At 44.7% G+C, this 15260-nt stretch overlaps 2 protein-coding genes and 1 non-coding gene across 5 annotated transcripts; all 3 read right to left on the bottom strand.

The window, feature by feature from the left end:
• Nucleotides 1-3855: 3855 nt before the first annotated feature.
• LOC112903796 (receptor-like protein kinase FERONIA) lies at nt 3856-5014 on the bottom strand. Its single transcript, XM_025973000.1, has one exon. The coding sequence runs from the start codon at nt 4858-4860 to the stop codon at nt 3856-3858; it is 1005 nt and encodes a 334-aa protein (XP_025828785.1). The 5' UTR covers nt 4861-5014.
• Nucleotides 5015-11588: 6574 nt separating this feature from the next.
• LOC112902282 (EEF1A lysine methyltransferase 4) lies at nt 11589-14668 on the bottom strand. 3 transcript variants are annotated; one of them, XR_003230555.1, is made up of 9 exons: nt 14527-14668; nt 14328-14424; nt 14083-14224; nt 13888-13970; nt 12990-13124; nt 12692-12796; nt 12323-12538; nt 12019-12069; nt 11589-11926 (listed from the first exon to the last, which is right to left on the bottom strand). XR_003230555.1 is itself a non-coding variant. In XM_025971275.1 (7 exons), the coding sequence occupies exons 1-7, from the start codon at nt 14592-14594 to the stop codon at nt 12413-12415; spliced, it is 756 nt and encodes a 251-aa protein (XP_025827060.1). In that variant the 5' UTR covers nt 14595-14668; the 3' UTR covers nt 12137-12412. The 3 variants fall into 3 exon arrangements, 1 of the variants encoding a protein (XP_025827060.1); XR_003230554.1 differs by lacking the exon at nt 12019-12069; XM_025971275.1 differs by lacking the exons at nt 11589-11926; nt 12019-12069 and having other exon boundaries at nt 12137-12538.
• A 114-nt stretch (nt 14669-14782) lies between these two features.
• On the bottom strand, nt 14783-14856 carry TRNAE-UUC. The gene has a single exon. It is a non-coding gene; the product is annotated as a tRNA-Glu (tRNA).
• Between the last annotated feature and the right edge of the window lie 404 nt (nt 14857-15260).

Raw genomic sequence — 15260 nt, 5'->3', positions numbered from 1 at the left:
TGATGTGGGATACTGGCATGCCGAAGAAAAATAGGATGAAAATCTCTAGGTTTTATGTTGCAAAAGGTAAGCCATCATGTTGCATTAGAGGTGGAGAGATGTCGCAATGCCGTGTTGAGATGTTGCAGCTATTCTTTCTTGATGTTGCAAAAAAGTGATATTTTTACAGTAGTGATATTTGTAGTAGAGGTTGAGGTTTCTTGACGTTGCAATTTGCTATTGTTAGGATCTCCTGCAGGGAGCTATTATTTCTTTTATTTGGATGTTTCAAAAGGTAAGTTTGGATGTTGCAGATTTCGTTTATCCATGGGATAGGAATTTGATTGGTTTTGATGGTGGGGAGTTGGTCATGTTGCACAAAACATTAGTGAATGCTGACAGGATTTTTGGTTTCGATCGTGGGAATTGTCATGTTGAGGGCAACATCAGTGATCATTGTAACGGAGATTTTTATGATGGAATCGGTTACGTTGCGTGGCAGCGAATGTTGCAGCAGGATTTTTATTCTAATTAATTCAAAAGCACCGCTCAATGGAACGGACACCACAGCGTCCGACGCTATTGTCCGGGATGGGACGTCCGGACGCTAGCAGGCCTGTTAAATTAATTATAAGAAAGAAAGTTCTGCCACTAACTTGTACTGCCATTCTTATTTATAGGTTCAAATATTAGTCTAACGTCTAAAATACTTTTTTTCATGATTGGAAAATAAGAACAACAAAAGTTGCTATAGATATTCTAGCCAGGTCAGATTGCACAGAGATCCCTACTGTCGGGGGCGAATATCATGGACCTCCCGAAAAGTATGTTACTTTGAAAGCTAATTACGGTTTAGCTCTCCCGCAATATACGGCTCAGCCTAATCAAAGCTGTTGCATGGCCACGGATGGCCCACGGAAAGGAAGGGCACCGACAGCCCAAATATCAAGCCTAGAAGAAGGGCACGAGCCACCTTGTCCGACCATAAGAGGACGGGCTCCGCCTCGTCCGACCCCTGTGAGAGAAGCCCTGCTTGCCCGACCCTGCCCGACCCCGAGGGCACAGGCTCGGCCTCGCCCGACCCCGAGGGAATGGATTCGACCGTACCCGCCGTAGGGATGTGGGGCCCTCGGGGTCTCACGGAATGACAGGTCGTGCCGAGGGTCGAACCTCTGGCACAGGGGCAAGTAAGGACGTGCCTCAACAGGACCTCCTGAGAGGACAGGCCATTACCGCAAGCCCCTATCGTCCACCGCACTGGAGGTCAAAGCCGTAAAACGCGTCGGAGGCTCACGCTGCCCGTCTCGTCGGGGTGCACGTCGCCCACCAAGCACGTTGGGAGGCTGTGCCGCCCACCCTATTGAGATGCACGTCGCACGTCGCACCAAGGAGTAGCGCAGGGACACCCTATCGTCATCTACAGGATCAGTGGGGACCACACGTAGGGAGAAGGAAAAGTGGGATCTCGGCGACATTTCTCTCTCTCTTGTATCCGATCCCTGCCCCTTGGCATATAAAAGGGAAGGGGAGGACCCCCATGGGAAGAATGTTCACTTACCCACACAGCACTTCGCCGCCAGAGACTTAGGAGCCCGTTTCCTCTCTCGTCCGTTTGTAACCTCTGCTGCAAAATTTAGTGCAAGAGCACAAGCGGCTCGAACTGGACGTAGGGACATTCTGCCCGAACCATTATAAACTCTCGTATCTTTCTTACGCACCATCCAAACCAGACGCACAAACATAAAATTTACTAAAATTTACTAGTTGGCAGTTCAAGGCACCAACATCTATTCTGCATTATTACAGTGTTGAACGGCGAGGCTCACAACTGAACCTATCCGTGCTCCACAAGGCGGTCGCGCATCTGCTAGGCAGTGACGGGAGGTCTTCAGGCTACAGCCCGTGGACTCCAACAAATGTCAGTAACTCAATCGAAGAAGTGTTGCGCCGTTTCACTGCCTCTTCCACCAAACCATAGCTGACCATGTAGCTAACCACTAGAGCACACTGACCCGTAGTGGATCCACATTGCTCCAAGTCATCATCCTCCCTGCCTTCCAGATGGTGCTGCTCAATCGATCATCGAGGTAGGAGGATTCTTCACGAAAGGGCAACGTTTACATTTTAAGAGCACGGGCACTGCAATCACACGTACTGGTGAACCAAGTTTTAGTCCGAGTAATTCCATCTTAACCCTTGGTTAACCAAAATGCTCATAGGAGCAAACAACACTTCCAGCCCAGATCCAAGTAATACTAAACCCACCTATGTAATAAATAAGTAAAACATCACCTGACCACCTCACCTGGTATCTGACTGCCACATCCCCCATCCCCCTGACTCCCCGCACCCCGAGCCCTAGCGGTGCGCTACATCTCCTTTGTGACGCCTAGGGGTGGGTAGCGGATCGTAACTCTAGTCTTCATCATGCAAATTGTTCCTTATATTTTTTTAATCAAAATTATATAAGATTAGAGTTTTGCTATATTAGATCTCGGCCCTTAAACTATCTAAGCTAAATTTTAAGGTCCTTTACCATCCCTAGTGATGCTACCGCCTCCCTCATCCGCGGCTTCACTGCCGATCAGTGGCAGATCCGGGCCTCGTACTACCCTATGTTGTAGTTCGTGTTCTTCTACACCCTTACACAGTGTTATATCAGACTAAAAACTAGGTAAAATGTTAAAACTAGCAAGAAGGTAGGTATCAACTATTCAACTTGGGGGTTGACTTCTTGGCTCCGCCCCTGCTGTCGGTATGCTCTGCCACGATCCCTTGAGGACGCCCAACCCACCTGGTGGATCCGCACCACCTAGTCCGCCTCGACCTCCTATAGCGCCAATAGCATGTCCTTCGGGGAGCTGCTTCTTCCTCTGGACTCCTTTCTTCTTCTCCATTATCGATGCCGGCTGCCCCGCCAGACCGCCACCTAGGTCGGACATGCCTCAACCGCCTAGAGCCTTGGACCGAGTGTGCTCGTGTGTGTGTGTGTGTGTCTGTGTGTGTGTGTTTGCAGCTTCTCCTCCTCCAAGATGGGGTGATCGACTGATTTCTTGGTGTTTTTCCTTGCGATTTTCTATGGTTTCCTCCTCCTAAAATCGTTGGGTCATTTTCAATCATGACTGGAAATCAATCCAAATGATCGAAGCTGAATAACTCAGTCTCTCTTGTTTTCCACTCTAGTTTATGACAGAATTTTGAAAAAGACTAAGAACTGATCGGTTTGGTTCAATCTAACCGAATACCCATACCTACGTATAAACAATCAAAGATGCATATATACTTTTTTGAAACAAAAACAAGAAAACTCCTGATGCAAATACAGTCACAGCGCAGAAGATATAAACCAAGACACGACAACTCATCAACTAATCTTTATCTATTACTAAAATACGTAACGTTTCCATCCAAAATTTAATTTGGTTCAGCACGTATCACTGGTAGGTGGACCTGAAGTGTATATAATAAGAATGGATCGTCTATACTATATTGTAACCTAAATGGACTCGAATATAATGAGAGCGTGAAACACAACACAATATGTGTCAAAGAAGAATCCATTGCAAAAAAGAAAAACAATACATACAGTCGGACAACGCACTGAATACGGGCACTGAGATAGATATAAGCTCATCAGAATCCGTTCTGGTGAAATTGTGCCTGCTCTTGCCACACTCTGACGTCCTGCCACCAATGTTACCCTAACTTCCACTTCCACTAGCCTCTGCATTCACCTGCGACTGAATGGCACACTCGAGGTCCGAGAGCACATCCGCCATCGACGGACGGTCCATGCCCTGATCAGCAACACATCTCGCAGCAGTTTCGACAAACTTGTTGAGAGATTGTAGACTAATTTCTTCCTGAAGAGCGGGATCAAGAAACTGATAAAGCTTGCCCTCCCACTTGTAATGCAATGCCCACCTTAACACGTATCCCTTTGAACGAAGTAGACCTGCTCTGGGCCTCAAACAGCAGAGCACCAAAAGCAAGGACATCCGATTCCTCAGTTAGGTCGCGGGGGTTTACTCCTAAGAAATTGAAACTTAAGACCCAGTGGTCGCTAGCATTATCGGACGACAAACCACCATCAATAATCTTGGCAACCCAATTCTTATCGAGGAAAATATTCGCTGACTTCAGGCTCCCGTGGATGATGGCGTGCTTTGTACCTCTGTGAAGATAGTGTAGACCACGAGCTACACCAATGCAGATCTCCAAACGCTGCTTCCACGTAAGGCGTGGCTCCTGCTGGTTCTCATACAAGTGATAGTGCAGACTTACACAAGCCATGAAATCGTACACCAGGATTGTTTCGTTGTCCTCATCGCAATAACCGATCAGCGGCACGATATGACCGTGCCTTAGCTTTGACCTCATCTCTATCGCCGAACGGAGCTCGCAGCCACCAGCGCCATGCCTGTAGCTAGGGAGCTTGATAGCCACTTTGGTTGCTCCCCCATCAATCACACCACGGTAAACTCTACTGCCAAAAATTTCATCTGGATTAACAAAAGGCGGCAAGATTCTTGTTGCATTAACAAGAAGCGACTCATCAAAGTTTCTTGTTGCAGCTTTAATCTCTTCAAGTGAGAACTGGCGGCAGAGATTTGAGGTCCAAGTCGTCATTGGCTTCCTCTTCCTTGCCCAAGAGAACAAATCCACCCGTTGATGTACTTGATGTGAAGCTTTCCCAAGTTTCCGGAGTCGTTCTACCACGTCAATCATCTCAGGACGTCTGCCCCGTTCCATCAGCAAGCATTTACCGGCTAGCTTTGCAACCCCATCCAGAATCTTCGTGTTGTTCTGGCTTGCAATTTCGGCATCAAAGAGTGCTCTCACCCCTCGTAACCCCTTTTGCAAGAGCTTCAGTAAATGCATCAACAATGTTGACTTCTCCACCTGATGTTGCTGCCCTTTTCCTAGTGATCAGTTCCACCAGGACAACTCCAAAACTGTAGACATCACTCTTCACGGTGAGGCGTCCATCCCTGAGCAAACAAAGGATCCATGTAACCTATGCTACCGATAAAATTCTCAGTGACCAAGGTTTTATCTGGGTCGTTGACCAGTCTTGATATTCCAAAGTCTGATATGTTTGCTTTGAGGCTTCCATCTAGAAGTATGTTAGCAGGCTTGATGTCCCCATGAATGACCTGAGTATACATGTAAGGCCCCGTTTGGTTCAGCGTCTCACGGCTGCGTTTGCGTTCGCAACGTGGAAGCCGAACCAAACAGCTCGTAACGCACCTCTGCGTTTCCTAACGCAGCAGCTTCTCGTAACGCTAGCGGCCACAGCCGGTCGGGGACCGCTTTCGCGGCGTTGGCAGCGGCAAGATGCAACAAATTACCCGCCTGCCATCCTTTACGCATACCGGTTCGTTTCTTTTCTCGTCGTTCTCCTCTCGCTTCTCCCCATCCCGCACAGCATCGCGCTAGGGTTCGACGGCGGCCGCGCCCCTGCACCCCCGGCGGCCGCGCCCCCGACCCCCCAGCGCCGGCGCCCGCGCCCCCGGCGGCCGCGCCCCCACGCCCCCGGCCGGCGCCCGCGCCCCCGGCCCCCCGCCGCCCGCACCCCCCGACGCCCGCACCCCCGGGCCCCCGCCGCCCGCGCCCCCGGCGCCCGACCCCCGAGCGGCCGCGCCCCCGCCCCCCGGCGCCCGCGGCCCCGACCGCCGACCGGCCGCGCCCCCGACCCTCGAGGTCATCCTCACCACGGTAACGGACCCACCTGTCCCTTCGTTCCGCCATGCGTCGCTTTGCAAATTTGTTGTTTGATTGATACGACGGTGTGGTATGTTAGCGAGGGATCTCTTTGCTTCAATTCTAAAGAGATGTCCTGATCCAGCGAGGGATCCATTTCATTTGATTCGTTGGAGCAAGTAATGCCCGCTTGATTGGTGCTTTGCTATAAAAATATGCATAACCCCAAGTTGTTAATTCCTCTGTGATAAATAGATATCCAGGGAAAGAAATTGACTGCTCTCTTTCATCCCTTCTTGCTGTTGTGCAGACGATTGATAAGCTGGGGAAAGCAGGGGAGGTGGTGAAGGTGGTGAAGGTATGCTTCTTTTCTTCTAGTCCTTAAATGTATGACAAGTATGTAGGATAATTGCTGAAAAAGCGTGAGCTTTGGTGTTTGATATGATAAATTTGTCCATCTATATGAATGTGTATTGTTCTATGGACTATACACTCCTGACATCATGCAATATTCCTTGGCACATCTGTTTACTATGGCAATTTGATAGACAGCCTAGAGCTCAGTGTAACTTTGGACTCTTTTCCATTCCTACTCAAAGTTGGCATCGATGCAGCCATAGGATGCTCGATGGAAAGGGCCTCTGGCTGATTTGAGACACTTGCTGACCTACAGCTGAACATGTATGCATAAATTTAGGTAAGAAATAAGATAAAATTCATTTCATGTACAGAGTCAAGATACAGTTTACAAGGTCATGTACAGAACCAAATTTGATCTTTCACCTGAAAGACTTCCCAGAACCTGATTCCCTGATGTACAGTTTACAATGCTTGACTAAGCAAGCTGGTTTCTTTTTATTTCTTAGGGTGACAAGCAGTCAATCTTAACAGAATTGGGTGGAGATTGGCATGGTAGTTATAGGCTCGAAGCACATGACCGCTAACAATATGGTTTATTAACATTCTGATGGGTTAAATGATCAATCAGAGAGGTGCCTCCATATAATTTCTGTGAATGTATATTTTGACGGCTTTAGTGGCTGGGACCCGAACCAGCACCTGTGAACTTATGTTTTGTACATTGAAACGAAATGTTACTTACAATTTCTTTCCAACATTGAACAGTATATACGCATGATTGCTGAACTGAAATGGTGCTAAGCTAAAGGCAGCTCAAGTGTGGAGGGCCTGGATTTGGGTTGTATTCTACGTTAAGTGTGAAAGGTATGTAAATGTGTGTTCTTGAAAGGTATGTAAATTATTGACAGTGCAGTTGTGTATATATTTGCTTGCAAGCAAATTATTGACAGTGCTTTGTCACAATTTAACACAAGCAAGCAAGTTAGCTGGTTGCTTACTGTCCTGTAATGTTTGGAACTTGGGGAGCAAATAAAATACCATGTTTTGATACTGACATAAACCTTTAATTTAATTAGTGTGAGAGATGTCCAGAAAGCTGTTGCAATTGAAACATGATTCGTGTCATGCATTGTTTCATACTGCTAGAGGTGTACTGAAGCAACACATACGTTGCAGAAGAATTCTTGCTACATTCCTTTTTTTGGATGCCTTTTCCATACTTGATTCAATTTGTCAAGTACAATGTGTGTTTATGAAACATATCGTCGTGCACTTGTAGATCCCTTCTGTTGCTTCTGATGATTTCTATTTAGATCTATTTACAAGGCAACACGCATGTTTTACTGTCTACACCCTTGTTATCTTAACATTTGGAATAATACATCGATTGCTTGTGAATGAAAAAATAGTTGATTGCGATCCTCACATTAGTGATGGGTGAAAAGGCGGTGTGGGATAATGCCACTTTGAAGCACTTCATTGATATTTGCAAGGAGGAGGTTATTCTTGGGAATAGACCAAATGGTTGTTTCACTAGAACTGGTTGGAAGAACCTTGAGGATAAATTTCTTGCAAGAACCGGGTTGAAACTAGTGAGGTCACAATTGAAGAATAAATTGGACAACGTGAAAAAAGATTACACCGTGTTCATGGAACTAAAAAATGCTGCCACTGGGCTTGGATGGGATGATGCGAATCAAACTGTTGAGTGCTCTAGCACGTGGTGGGATGAACATCTTGCGGTGAGTTACGTTATGTTTTTTGAAGGGAATTTTATTTGCCTTTGTTATATGTCGTTCCTAACCTTGCTAAATTTATTTTACAGCGATGCAACAACCCAGAGAGAGGTATCAAGTGTGTCCATGTCAAGTTTCGAAAGAGGGGGCCGAAGCACCTTGATGATTTACATCTGCTGTTTGAGAAGGTGCATGTCACCGGTGCTTCCGCATCATGTCCGGGAGATATTCCTTCAAGTGACTCGAGTGATGAGGAACCAGTGGAGATTACTCCCATTGAGAAACCAAAACCAGCAGGAAAGAAGCGCAAACAATTGTCTAGTCAGATTGAAGAGAAGGAGGAGAAGAGTCCATTTTTCCGGATGTACAAGAACACATGCATGAGGATTGAAAGTGCAGCTGATAAAATTGGCTCAAGTCTTGAAGCATCATCGGCTCCTCCGCAATCCAGCCGTGTTCCAACTATTGCAGAATGCATGAGAATGGTGAAGGATTGTGGGATTCAGGAAAAAACTGCTTTGATGCACACTGTTCACTTATGCCTCATGAAGCCTGAGTTTAGAGAGTTTTTTGGTGCGCTTGAAACAAACGAAGGAAGGCTTGATTTGATTGAGAGGGAGCACGAGTTAAAGAAGGGCACATAGATCAATTTCTCTTGTGTTTGAACCTTTTATTTGCTTACGTTCTCGTATGTTCGAACAATTGTCTTGTATGTTGGAACCAGTGTTGTTTTTTAACTTGGAACGAGTTTTGTTATGTATGTTGGAACCAGATTTGTAGTGTATGGTGGAACTATTTTTTTTCCGTGTATGTTTAATAATTTTTTCTTGCATTTTTTGAACAATTTACTTTCTTTATGTAGATGGATGCGAATATGGAAGAGCTGGCTAGAAAAGGCCAGCAGTCTCTTCTTTCATTAAATGAGTTATCTCAACATGCTGCGCTTCTTGGGAATCTAGCTGATCTTTACAATGATCGGTATGCTAATAAAGCTGAATATAGAGCAAAGGAAGATTCGGAATCTGGTTATGATTGGGTCATGAAGTGCTTCAAGCGTCCAAGATACTTTTACAAGATGTTTCGGATGAGTACAGAGGTTTTCATGGCTCTTCATGATTTATTGGTGTCTTCATATAGTTTGAAATCCTCTAGAAATGTTACATCAATGGAATCATTAGCAATGTTCTTATGGATTGTTGGAGGGCCTCAGTCATTTTCCCAAGTTGAAAACCGTTTTGTCCGGTCAACATGGACAGTTCATATGAAATTTAAAGAGGTATTGAAGTGTTTACTTAAACTAGCAAAACACAACATCGCACCGAAGGATCCAACATTTAGCAATGATCATGAGAAGTTAAAAGAACCTCGTTTCTGGCCTCATTTCAAGGGTGCTATTGGTGCAATAGATGGATCACATATTCCGGTTATTGTTCCTGTTGATGAGGTAATTAACTACACTTGTCGTCATGGATATACATCACAAAATGTACTTGCCATATGCGACTTTGATATGAGGTTCACATTTGTGGTTGCTGGATGGGCGGGTTCCGCCCATGATACACGGATCCTTTACCATGCATTGGCAAACTTTCCTTCATTTCCTGTACCTCCTAAAGGTAAATTGTCCCTTATACACTTTCATCATCATTTTCTACAATGCTAACTTATTTTTTATTTTCAGATAAATACTATCTTGTTGACTCTGGTTATCCAAATCGAACCGGATACCTTGCACCTTTTAAGGGGACTACGTACCATATACCAGAATTTCGTCATCGTCGTGGATGTCCACCGCAAGGAAAGCATGAGTTATTCAACTTTTTGCACTCCTCTCTCCGCAATGTCATTGAGCGAGCATTTGGAGTTCTCAAGCAAAAATGGCGCATATTGAAAGCTATGCCGAGTTTCTCAGCTGACCGGCAGAAAGAGATCATTATAGTATGTTTTGCGCTACACAATTTCATTCGTGATAGTCAGTTGCGTGATAAGGACTTTGAGAGGTGTGACGCAGATGAGGAGTATATGCCACGAGCATCAAATGTTGAGGAACAAACTCAAGATGATGGTCGTGAAATAGAGGGAGAGAATGAACTTACTATGAACACAATTCGTGATAGGATAGCTGCTTCGATAGAAAATGCAAGGGGAATATGAGATTGCTATGTAGCTCACAACTCTTTTGAAATTAACAATGCACTTATTTATATATGTAATATAATTTCGTGAAAAATATGTCGCCAATGCAAAGTTTACATCATTACGCTCATTTTACATATATACAGCATATCAGGATCTCAGGGGCATTACGGACATTTTACAGCAATTCACAGTTTCACAGCAGATTGAACCAAACGGCGTTCAGCTTTTTCACAGCAGCTTTCTCACAGCAGCTTTTTCACAGCAGCTTTTCCACAGCAGCTTTTTCACAGCTCACAGCCGAACCAAACGCACCCTCAGTGACCATCATTAGAGCATTTTCCTCCACACAATAACCGATGAGCCTGACTGCATTTTTGTGATTGACTTCACGATGGACATGAAAGTCTTGATCAAAGTTTTCCCTCACATTGTAGACTAACCTCTTCACTGCAACCACATTTTTGTCCAGGACACCTCTGTAAACTTCTCCGGAAGCACCCCTCCCAAGAATAATCCTGTAGTTGTTAGTTATTCTTTCTATCTCGTGTTTTGTGAAGCGTTTTGTGTTATGATTGCTATGCGCTATCCACCTTGATATGTCTTTCCCTTGCATCGGTTCCATCACTTATTTATTTTCTGGACGACTCCTGTGAAAACTAAGAAAAATATAACAGTTGCTTTGACTAAGAGGAGGCTGGATAACTGTACAAGATGATCGAGACAGAAAAATCCAGTACCTTGACCTTATTAATAATGCTTTTGTTTCTTTGCACAATTAATAACAGCAAACCCAGCAAAGGGAAATCTGAAGAAACAGTTTTGCCTAGCTCTTAAATGAATGAATTGGAAATCTTGTTATATTTCTTCCAGACGAGTAAATTACGGTGGAGTTGTTGACTAAAAGTTATTTCCATAGAGTTACTTTCCCTTTCATTCTAATGTTCCAAGACCCAATGAAATATATATATATATATATATATATATATATATATAGTAAGTCGTGGATAGAGCCTAGAACAAATTTTTGTTAACTTATAATCCCATATTGTTGTAGTTTTGTATCAGAAATGATTCATTTATAAAGCATCATCTCCTACATCCAAGCTGATTTAACGTTGCATAGTATGGCACCTTGACTCGCACGGGATCAAGAACAAATGATTGGGTCTGATTGCAGCATCATTGCAAACTACTCTAACAAATCCCATGCATGAAGGAAGGACTCTCTTGTCTATCTACTCATGCATGGTAAGAATCTAAATATTTGACATATATCATGCGGAGAAGGAAGCTCTTGTGGATTGGCTGCATCGCAGCACCAAAAGAAACTAGAGAGACAAGGCGAGAAGTATTTTGGACTGATATAACACAAAGTTGAAATTGCAGGTTAATAAACAGCATGAGGACATGTATGGACATGCACAAACCTGTTGTTATAGACGGATCATCTGTGGACGCCAAGCATGAATCATCGGCCCTCCTCTCTAGTAGTTGAGCCCACCTAGCTCGCCATTGATGGACAGACAAAAGACGATATGATGAAGGAGCCCGTCAAGAGGAAAACATAAGCATATATGCAACAATGCACGTGGCAAGTAGCTCTTAAGCATGTGAGCAAAGATGCCTTCTTTGCTTCGTATAGAACGATGGCCGTTTCAACTAACCCAGGAATAGAAGGAAAACACACTTGCCAACCACTGCCGAGGCAAGTGAACCGTCCACCGGACACCACCACTGTTGCCCGGAGCACCTCTCGCCAGAGGCTTTTTTTTTTCAGTCATGAGAGTTTGTTTTGGCTCCACAGTACAACGAAATGGCCATATTCTAAAACCTAGCCTCAATATCTCAACTGACGGATTCAGAAAAGAAATACACATATTGAATAAATCCTCGCTCTCGAACTCTTCATGTACCATATTTATTCTTGGAGCAGCAGGTAGTGAATTTTGATAACTGCTGGACTCCGGTGACCGCTTGCCCATATTTATTTTTCCAGCTCCTTCTGCATCCTGAAGTTTGATGAACCAGATATGCTGTCAAATTAACTTGTGTTCTTTTCCGAACAAACAAAACTGTATTGACTCAAGTGATATCGACCAACCAACTCAAACCAAGCCATGCAATTTCCAAGATCCCACCCTAGTTATCGTTCCTTGTTCAAAAAGAAGAAAAATTAGGGCAGGCTCACTCCCGGTAAACAGGTACCGCTAAATATATGATTTTGTAGCTATGAAACTGCCATGTCATAATTGGATTAACGGGGAAAAAGATCTCATAGTATATCTTAACTAGAGTTGACGGAAGCATTCAATGTACAATCATATTGTACATAGACCCGTAGCACGCCATTACGCAATAAGGCCCCACTGCTCCAACAGATTGTACAAATAACATTGCGGGATTACCAATGCTGGACTGGCCCCTCTTTTGATGTGTTAGCTTCATGCCTTCATCAAACCTTCAAAGATCATGGCAGCCTCTTGTTAACCTGCCACTCACAACTCCTCTACATTTGTGCGGAATATAAAATCTTCGCTCTCGAGCTCTTCATGGACCATATTTATTCTTGGAGCAGCAGGTATTATATTTTGGTAACTATTGGACTCCAGTGACCTCTTGCCCTAGAGATCAAAAGGCAAATAATTAAGAAGACGGTTTTTTGTTAGGGGATGAAGTGATTTCAGTAATGATAAAACTTCTAGTGTAATTGAACCATAATGTCTATGAGGTAACTGATGACTTCAAGTGAAATCAAAGGAAAGGTCCAAATTAACCTTCTGAAGCATGTAGAAGAAATAATGGAAGCCGTCACCAAAGGTACTGTACTCAACAGACCATGTAAACTCAGGAGCTTCAAAAAATCGACGTCGAAAGTGTGGCTGCCATGTGAAAATTCTTCATTGAGAACAGAAAGATTACTAGATAAAAGAAAAGAGTAAGACACAGCTTCAGCCTTCAAGCATGTTCCTGTTTGCAACTTCACTTATTTCATCCTCTGAAAGACAATCTTTAATTGTATGGTGATAAATAAATAAATAAATCTGACATGAATGATTGTTGTAAAACCCTGACCTGTCCGAAGGTAATTGATACAAATATGCCTTCTGGCTTCAAAACCCTGTGGATACATTCAAGCATTTTCATCACGTTATTTACTGTTGTAGGATTGGGGTTCCATGGATCGCCACTGTCCACAAACAATACGTCCTGTTAAAAAGGATGTTCTTTTATCAAGTCCAAGAGATAATGTACAAGCACTAGCCATTAGAATGAACATAAGTACATTAGAACATTGCACATCGTGTTTAGTTGTGTCCAATGATGCTTAATTTGTGACATGAACATTGGGACTAGTCCTGCTCCCTCCATGTGTATTTTAACTCCAGCACTCCAGCAGAAGCTTTGTGCTGAAACCATTTCACAGGTCCAGTATTTGGTTCTAATGTTAAAGGAAACTTCTAAAATAGATGCATTGCACTTAAAGATCACAATGAGTCTGCTCATTTCGTTGCTAGATGGAAACTTCAAACTTCAACTGCGCGATACATGCTGGCCTTGAGCCCACGTGCTAAATAGATGCAAGTCTCTCTTCTGCTTCTTGCTTACAGTCAACATAACACCATTATCATGGTGCTAAAAGTAGTTATTAGGTTGTCTTCGAAAATGCAGTACCACTGTACTAAAAATATTTCCAAAACGCGATGCTCTGGTTGGCACACTATAGCATACACTAAACAATCAAGGTATGCTTCACATTGAGGTCATGAGATTGCCTTTTCGGCTGACCTATAATTTCTTTTCTAATTTCGAATGAGGTGCTATTTAGTGAGACTAGGCCACACAATAGATGCTTAACACCCTAAGATCATTCAGGTTCTAAATTCAAGTTTATCCACCATAATCAGCCTCCGTGCATTGGTGCAGATTTTACTTCGACACAAGATGGAACGAGATCATGAACATTGTGTACCATGGTGCCCTTCTCGATCACGAGGTCAAAGCTCTCTGGCTCGAACGGCAGGTCAAGCATGTCAGCCACCACAACATCCACACCTGCAGGAAGCAACAACCATAATGGTGGCCATTGGTAATGTGACCAGCCACAAAGCATCAAAGCATCTTTTTTTATCGGTGAGGAATGGCAGGCTGATATCAGGAAATTCACCTTTGGTGCCCTGCGCGGCAAGGCGGTCGCGCATCCGCTGGACGGCGACGGGGGAGAGGTCGACGCAGGTGATGCCGCCGGCGACGCCCTCCCGCAGGAGCTCCTCCCCAAGACGCGAGTTGCCGCACCCAACCTCGAGGACCTAAATGCAACCGAAAAAGGAGAAAAAATGCAGAGCTGAGAGTACCGCGCGACAGGATTTGGGGAAGGAATAAGGATGGGCGGGAGGATAAGAGAAGACGCACCGAGAGGGACGGGGAGAGGAGCGGGGCGAGGAGGTGGCGGAAGTGGGAGAAGTCCTTGAACCACTCGTAGTGCTCCTCCTTCCCGAACCGCTCGTCCCTGCGCGCGGCCGCGGCCGCCGGCGGGGTCAGATTAACTGCTCTCTGCTCGGTCCGACGGGAAACCAGAGAAGTGGGAGGAGGAGGGAGGGAGGGAGCGAACCAGTAGGAGGGGTCGAGGTAGCCGGACGCGGTGGGCGGAGCGACGTCGTCAGCGTCGGCGGCGGCCATCGCTGGCGGTGCAGGTGGCCGTCGGCGGCGCCGGAACGGGGAATGCAAGCTGGGGTTTGGGGGAAAGGGGGGAAGGCTGGGCCCGCTGAACCCTACGGTGGAGCGTGACGACCGTCCGATCAGAGATGGACGGTTGAGATTGATACATGGGGACAGAAAAAAAAGATTGGAATTGCAAAAAGAAAGTTTTCCATTGCCGGGATTTGAACCCGGGTCGCCTGGGTGAAAGCCAGGTATCCTAACCGGACTAGACGACAATGGATTTGTGTCCAAGACGAACCTTATACATTTTTATTACAAGATACTCTAGGTTAGTACACAGCTCTAATTTCTTGCAATCTCATATAACCAAGAGTGATCTTTGTTTACTTATCACGAATAATGGCATCAGATTAGAACGCTTCATGTTATAATTTTTCCTACTCAAACACTAATTTTTTTCTCCATGCATCGATCTTTAAACTTTTTTTCTCACATCATGGTATTTACAAATACAAGGTGGAGTTTGTCATCTTGTGCAAGCAAGGGATTGCCGCAAAGGGCATGAGTGTTATCTACAGAGTTCTCTCTTGATATTATACAAAGTTTTCTTTTAGTGAGATCACAGAAAAAAGTATTGAAATGGTTACAGTTCAGTTTATGACAGAGAGCTTATATTTGAAATGA

This window comes from Panicum hallii, chromosome 8, assembly GCF_002211085.1.
Source record: "Panicum hallii strain FIL2 chromosome 8, PHallii_v3.1, whole genome shotgun sequence".
Taxonomy (NCBI): Eukaryota; Viridiplantae; Streptophyta; class Magnoliopsida; order Poales; family Poaceae; genus Panicum; species Panicum hallii.
This window is presented reverse-complemented; position numbering and strand designations above follow the sequence as displayed.

Excerpts from the sequence above, each read along its gene's own strand:
- LOC112903796 (XM_025973000.1), bottom strand. The coding sequence starts at position 4,860 with ATGCATTTACTGAAGCTCTTGCAAAAGGGGTTACGAGGGGTGAGAGCA.
- LOC112902282 (XM_025971275.1), bottom strand. The coding sequence starts at position 14,594 with ATGGCCGCCGCCGACGCTGACGACGTCGCTCCGCCCACCGCGTCCGGC. Across the intron at positions 14,225-14,327 it reads TCCTCTCCCCGTCCCTCTCG|GTCCTCGAGGTTGGGTGCGG; the intron begins GTGCGTCTTCTC and ends GGTTGCATTTAG. Across the intron at positions 13,125-13,887 it reads TGATCGAGAAGGGCACCATG|GACGTATTGTTTGTGGACAG; the intron begins GTACACAATGTT and ends CCTTTTTAACAG.